The following is a 7524-nucleotide window of genomic DNA, read 5'->3' as shown; positions in this document are numbered from 1 at the left end:
GATCTGATTATGTTGAGGGTTTAGAAGCCATGGTTGGTCTTGAACATTAAACTAGTACTTCTATTTGTGTTTTCATAAGGGACAAGCAGGTCTATCATTTTCTTCTGTCTACTAGAAACCACCAGCCAAAACAGGAACAAAGGCCTGGCTTGGGATGCATGCAGAGACCTCCAGCACTTACAGGCTGAGGCAAGAGGATAGAAAGTCTGGACAAATATAGGGAAATCCTGTTCAAAGATTCAAGCATAGGAAAAAGGCAGAGAAAACTCCAGATAAAATTATTTTAGATATTTCACTAAAAAATTTTGGTTTCTTTACATTGTCCCTGATGAGATAAAATCTTGGTACTTAAATCTTTAAATACCAGGGAGCCAGTCACAAATACAAAAAATAGAAGAATATAAAAATAACAGTTCTGAAACTGACTTTAGTGATACTAGAATTTCCCCCAAATTTTGCACATGTCCAAGTATGTACTTATGTGTGTCTTACTTGTATACAGGTGAATTATCTGTATGCATAATCTCACTGATGGAAAACTGGTTTTCTGAAGATGGATTTTATCTGGAGACAGTAAAAGCATTTTGAGTTAAAACAGATGGATGATGTAAAGCTGAGGAACCTTTATTTGACTGAATAAAGTAAGATTTGCTTAAACATAATGAAATGATCTTTGTAACATAAATGTTACCAACCATGACACTTACTTTCTTTTAGCAAAGGATTCAGACATCTATGTAATTTAATTCCATAAGTTTACCCTCATTTTTGCTCCTCTTCATTCATGTTAGAAATTTGCACAGGTGCTTCCTTGGGCACAGCTCCACAGTTTTGTAGCGTATGACACCCAACCCACTCAAAGGTAATGGCACAGGTATGAAGACCTTCCTTCAGTCACTCAGCACAGCCCTGCCTTCATTAACAGCTCATCATAAGTTTCCAATCACATTTGTTGGTAGCAGTCATTTACCCATGCCAAGAGTGGCTGAGGTTCATTCCCTGAGTGATCTCACTCTGCTCCCAGCAGAATTTCCCTGATCCAGCAGAATTCTCTGAACCACTGCTGTGTCCGTTAGAGTTTAGAAAAAGCGGTGCACAGAGCTCCAGTCAGGATAATGCAAAATGCAAGTGCCATTAATAAGTAGTTCCGTGGACCCTGGATAATAAAGAAGAGTAACTAATGTAAAAACCTGACTTAAATTCAAATACAAAAAAGAAGAGCAATTCTTTTAAGATGTCTGGAGACCTTCGGAACTACCTGCTCTAACCACCTGTGTGCTTTTACTGCCCGCCCCCCAGCTTGGAAATCATCCATATTCTCTTACAAATCTACAGCCTCACCAATTGACCCTATCAGTGAACACACAGGAGTCCAAATATGGAGTAATGAGAGAGACAGCAATTAACAAAAAAATTGTAGAAGGGAGTGTTGGGATATGAGAGAGATGACCAGTCACAATGGTTGGTGAGTATATGCAGGACTCTTATAAAGCTTGTTAGGAGCATAGGGACTTGAGCTTCTAACAAGTATGGATAGATTGATTGCCCAGGGAAACTGGGCAGCAAGCAGAGGTTCCAAATAGAAGTTTTACGTGTAATGCCCTGTTGAAGGACAAAGCCTGGTTCAGGGCAGAATGATTGGAGTGAGGAGAGGTAAGATGAAGGTGAATGCGGTGGGCCTGCCTGGGCATTCAGAAGTTTTATAGGTCTACCTATGCTTTGGGGTTCTAGTTGTCCAAACAACAGCTGTATGTGCTGAAAAGATCAACTTGGCTTTCAGTAGAGGCTAACTTTCCCCATAGGATAGATTGGAGGGGGCAGAATGAATTCAAGAAGACTGAGCAGGAGGCGGTAGCCTCAAACCTCCAGAGGAAAGATGGCAAAGCACAGGTAGAGAGATGAAGATGGATCTAAAGGGTGAGAAAGAAATACAGAAGAGGTATGAGGAACAGCAGCCTGCCTTTCCACACTGTGTCTGAGGATGGTGGTGCTCACAATGGGAGAAACTGGTTACTGCATCCTAATGGATCCCAATCCATCTTCAGATTAACAAAGAAATATCTTCCAGCACTAAGCAGAAACATTTCATTTCCTATAAGATCTATAGCTAGGAGTGCAGATAGATCGATTTTAATCTCTCTCACAAGATAAACCCTCAAACATAGAAAAATAACTATCTTATATTCCCAGAGGCATCTCTTTTTGATCAATATTTTAGCTGCTCTGCCCATTTTTCACCTGGAAAGATTTCAGACTCACCACCCTGGCTGCCTCCCTCTGAATGTCTGTCACTTGCAGATAGACACCAATATTTTAAGGCAAAGTTTGAACAGCTCAGAGGAAAGTAGGATTCATGTCTCCCTTATTTTGGGGACCTAGTCTCAGGTTACATTTAAGTCTTCTAATCATCAAATCAAAGGATATTTCTGGTATTAGTACTTTAAACTAAGAAGTAGCAATGCCTTACTTATAGGTCATGTAGTAGACACACAAGGACTCTGAGAGGAAAAGGGAGAAGAGGGAGAGATGGCTTTTTGAGCAGTATGCATCCTGCGTGCTTCACATCTGCAGGGAAGGAGTGGTAGCTTCCCTCTCTTGGTAACTCTGCCAAGGAGCCTGCATCTACCAAACCCTGGGCTTCTTTAGCTAGGCAATGTTGGGTGATGGCCTGGGGAGACCTGCTTGCCCATTAAACATGAAAGGCTTGGGGGCTTTCTGTCCTTACTGCCCCACTGCCAGTTCTGCTTTGAGGGAAGAGCAGGAACAGAAACTCTAACTGGGTGAAAATACCAGGATGGGAGATGCTAACTTTCCCCATAGGCACAGGTGTTCACTGACTGCATAGTGATTTCCATCTGCTCTCATTCTGCCTCTTTTCCTCATACTTTCTGAGATGACTCTGGTCTATAAATTGTTGAAAAAAAAACTGCAGACATTAGAGGTAAATTTGTGCTACAAACCCAGAGCAGAAACTGTAGACAGGATGGAGGGAGATGTGAACACTGCTTATGGAGAGCTTCTTTCTTTTTCTTTTTTTTAAAATAAGCTTTTATTGTGAAAATACCATACAGAGGGGTTACAATTACACGAGTAAGGTAATGAGTACATTTCTTATCAAGCATGGTTACTGCCTTTGTTTTTCCCCTAACATCCCCCCTCCCATCTTCATGACCACATCCTCCCTACCCCCACCAGAGTTGTACATAGCGTCTTGTACATCTCATTGTTGCAATGGGTCCACCTGTATCCCTATTTAAACGATTTGTTTTTTCTCTTCCCCTCCCCAAATTATACCAACATCCAATACAGTGAAAACAGGGGTTGTACCATGGGGGAGGGACATACAAAGCAAAAACAAAAAAAATCACCTTATAAATAGGTTAGAAACAATAGCAAGAGGACTAGGAGTAGCTCAGTGGTAAAGCGCTTGCCTAGCAAGTGCAACATCCTGGGTTTGATCCCTAGTACCAAAAAAAAAAAAGAAAAGAAAGAAAGAAAAAAAGAAACAATAGCAAGCAAGAAAAAAACCACTTGTGTCCTTATCTTGGGGTTCATTTCGCCTAACATCATCTTAGCTGATCTTTTCTGTTTGTCTCAGTCATATACTAGTTATTACAAATAAGGGAAACCATGGGACCTATGATTCTTTGGGCCTTCACTTAACATAAGTTTTTCCAAGTCTTTCCATTTCCTAACAAATGAGAGCTTCTTTCCTATGAATAGTTCTTTAAGATTAATGACACAACATATAAAACACCAATATATCTAAATATATTTATAGGTATAGGTATATCTATATATGCATTCTTTCAGCAATTGAATAAATAGGGTTTGAATAGGTTAATTTAACTTTGTCTGATCAGAGGTAGGACTTTATGAAGTCAAATTACTGTGAGCTTAAGCTCTATTAAAACTCAGTCTCACTGAAACCTCTACAAGTAACTAGTAAAGCCTTCCTAGTGTGTAATAGCTTATTTACACATATGCTTGGTCACACAAAAATGTACACACGAATACACAGACATACATGTTTGCATTTGAATCCCATATGAAGGTTTCAGCATGCTTTCCCTACTTTTCAATTAATTTACTTTAACTTAGATACCAGCACTAGTGCAGAAAAGTATTCAATGAATATTTAAACTGTTCAAAGAATGAACATAGTCAGGCAATTTCCAAATGTACTCTGTGAATTAGAAAGTGAATTATAAATTGATATAATTACTTAAATTAAAAAATGGGATTTAATCATAAGCACTCTACAACCTAATTATGTGTGAACACTTTGCTGAGTTCTTCTTTATTATCTATGTAGCAGAAGAATAATGTTCTCCTGGAGTCAAAATGAATTTCCTTTTGATGTTAAAATCAGCCCAAATTGTCTGTCTCTCAGAGAAAATGGGTGATTATATTTGGGGGAAAAAGGAAATCATTTTCTTTAACATACCTGTATTTCCTTGAAAACGAAGATGCCCCACAGTGCGGCTATAAATCCTGGACCCTTAAATAACAATAAGAATTTTAATTAAATTGGCTATTCTATGTATATATTCTATGTATGTGCAGAAGTTAGAGAGAATATCAAAATATTCAGGTAAAACTTCTATAATCTCAACTATAACCTCAAATTGAGCTAAAAGATCTAGTATAATCAAGTAAAATATTTTTTATTTTTGTTCTTTTTTGTGGTTTATTAGTTTGATATTATAATGTGTGATATAAAATATTGTTTAATGCAGTATGTTCTAATAAACTAGTTTTGTTACTGGTATTGAGGAAGGTCTTGAACTCAAGCTTTTGATTAGCTTGTTTTTTATAGTTGGTGCTCTTGAAGTACACCACTTGAGGTACATCTTGAAGCTGGCTTTTTGCTGGTTATCTTGGAGATAGAGTCTTGTGGACTTTTCTTTCTGAGCTAGTTCCAAACCACTCTCACTCTCCTGAGTAGCTAGTATTATAGTTGTGAGCCTCTGGCACACAGTAGCTTGTTTTTCTATTGTCTTGGTAGTATGTTCTTGGGCCTTACAATAATGCATATATTAAAATGGTATATACTTCTAATTTAAACAATAATAATTATTATGACTGCAAAACCATTAATTATGTCTAATAGTAAACACAAATGAATGCTCTAAGTACTATAGGGAAAAATTAAAAATGATGTTAGATAAACCAGGTGCCAGTACCTCATGCCTATAATCCCAACTATGGAGAATGCTGAGACCTGAAAGATCCAAATTTGAAACCAGCATGCACAGAAATGTTTGAGATACTCTATCTTCACTTAATCAGCAAAATACTGGACTGGAGGCATGGCTCAAGTGGTAGCGTTCCATCTGTGAGCAAGTAAACCAAGTAAGAGTGTGATAAATAAAATAAAAATAATAAGATTAAAACTCAGGAGTTACTGAACTCAAAGACAAGAACAAATAATACAGAATGCAGGGAATGAGAAGAAAATAGAAAGAAAAGCTAGGATTCCTCAATTTGAAAACTTGGAACTGTTTAGAATTGGCGTGGGTATTTTCAACAAGGAGAAAATGTGGTATTTGGGTTAACCCTGGTACTTGTGTGGAACCTGTGCAAAATGCTGTCATATCAACATTTTTATGATTCCTTTTTGAGCCTTGCAGGAACTATGGATACATTTCAAATAAACAATTGAAAAAATGTTCTCTCCTCTGCCACTACCAACCGTTTCTCTGGCTTGGTCAACAGTATTTGATTGCACTCCCAGCATGGAAGGGAAGCAAGAATATTTTACTATGTGTTTATCAGCATCTGAAAAGTCAGCATCCAAGGAGGCAGAGAAATAGGTCAAAGGAGCTGCCTTTTATTGGTGATATAAAGTCCTGAGTCTCAAGCGTCCAAATCAAACAGGCATTATGAGTCTTTCAGGCAACCTACACTGGGGAACAAAAGTGCAGACGCAATATTAATGTCATGCCAGCTGTTCAGGAAACTTTTTTCACTAAACTCTCAAGATTCACTGCCCTTCAGAGAACATGGTTATCATTGCAATTTAAAACTTTCTGTCTGAAGAGTTTCTAATTGGTTTTGTACATGTCCTGTGCGTGCATGAGGTTGTACGTGGGTGCCATGGTGCTAGGCAGAGAGTAATTCAAGCAGAGGCAAAAATCTATGCAGCCTCTCTGCTCTGGGCAGAGGAGAGCCAAGTAGAGATCGCATCTTATTGCAGACGCAACTGCCTTGATGATTGGAATTGTGTACTTTCCTTTTGTGAAGAAATGCCAATCACATGTAGATCAGCTTTTGAAAATGAGGTAGGCTTGATCCTGGCTTAAGAAGCTGAACATTCCAGATTAGAATTTAGAATTATCAAGGATGAAGAGGAGCAGTGGTTAACAAATTCTGGTTGTGATTTCCCTCTCCCCTCCCTTCCTCTCCGCTCCCTTCTCTTCCCCTTCTTTTATATTCTTTATGAGGACTTTGGGTCTAAATAAATTCCTTATAATTAGCTAGATTTGGACATTTTCTCACAGGAGAAGTTAGAATGTCAAGCTGTGTTCTTGAAGCAATGATAAATCTCTTTTTTAATTGGAATTCAGCTTAATCTGAAGGCCATTTTATGAGCAGAGAACTGTTAAAATGTGTAATTGGAGCCAAGGGTCTTGAGCCAGGTGATACATGCCTGCAAAAGCAGTATCTGTGAGGCTTTGGCAGGAGAATATCAAGTTTGAGGCTGGCCTGGGCTACATAGTGAGATCTTGTCTCAAAAATGAAAAACACAAAACATATTAAAATGTAATATTTGAGCTGGGCTCTGCGGCTCACAACTGTAAACCTAGCTACTTAAGAGGTGGAGATCTGAGGATCATGGTTCAAAGACAGCTCAGGCAGAAATGTCTGTGATGCTCCTATCTCCAACTAATCAACAAAAATCCAGAAGTGGAGCTGTGGCTCAAGTTGTAAAGTGACAGCCTTGAGTAAAAAGGTTAAGGGACAGCACCCAAGCCCTGAGTTGCTTGAATGAGTTTCAATCAAATCTTTACACTGTGCTTTTAGCTATACAATGTGCTTAGCAATAGCAGCTTTCTAGGTTTACTTAGATATGCTACTAAAATATTTTAGGTGAATGTTGTTTGTGATCATAATTTTGTACCCAGGAGGCAGAGGAAGAATCATTCAGCAATTCAGGATGTCCAGGAAAGCAAAGGAGCCCTCATGAAAGCTAGGCCAGTAGACATCAGCCAGTGACACAGTGGATGAGAAACTAGCTCTACATTAGATTCCATGCTGATGAAAGCAGGTCACCCTGTGTTCTGAGAGTTTCTTACTTTCATCAGCTCTCTGCTTCTCTGCCAACTGATTCAAATTTCTCAATTTTGAAATGGGATAATCTACTACCGCTGTCGTGGGGAACATTTTGGGTTTTTTTTTTGCTACAGATATCTGAACAATCAGATGAGTGAATTCTATTAAGTCTGCTTGATAAATGGCACCATCCAGAGATACCACATTTCTGAAAGTTTTCCTTAAAAATACAGAAACTCTGGGTGCTGG

General features: G+C 38.6%; 1 protein-coding gene across 1 annotated transcript in view; it reads right to left on the bottom strand.

The window, feature by feature from the left end:
- Window positions 1-603: 603 nt before the first annotated feature.
- The window catches only part of Tmem144 (transmembrane protein 144), a 40742-nt gene continuing 33821 nt past the window's right edge, over window positions 604-7524 (bottom strand). The window contains exons 11-12 of the mRNA XM_042668471.1: window positions 4448-4501; window positions 604-1156 (exon numbers count right to left, since the gene is read on the bottom strand). Of these exons, the coding sequence (XP_042524405.1) occupies window positions 1073-1156; window positions 4448-4501 (138 nt within the window). The 3' untranslated portion in view covers window positions 604-1072. The remainder of the gene's footprint in view (window positions 1157-4447; window positions 4502-7524) is intronic.

The sequence above is a fragment of the Dipodomys spectabilis genome, unplaced genomic scaffold (assembly GCF_019054845.1).
Source record: "Dipodomys spectabilis isolate Male_0828 unplaced genomic scaffold, ASM1905484v1 ptg000436l, whole genome shotgun sequence".
Lineage (NCBI taxonomy): Eukaryota > Metazoa > Chordata > Mammalia > Rodentia > Heteromyidae > Dipodomys > Dipodomys spectabilis.
This window is presented reverse-complemented; position numbering and strand designations above follow the sequence as displayed.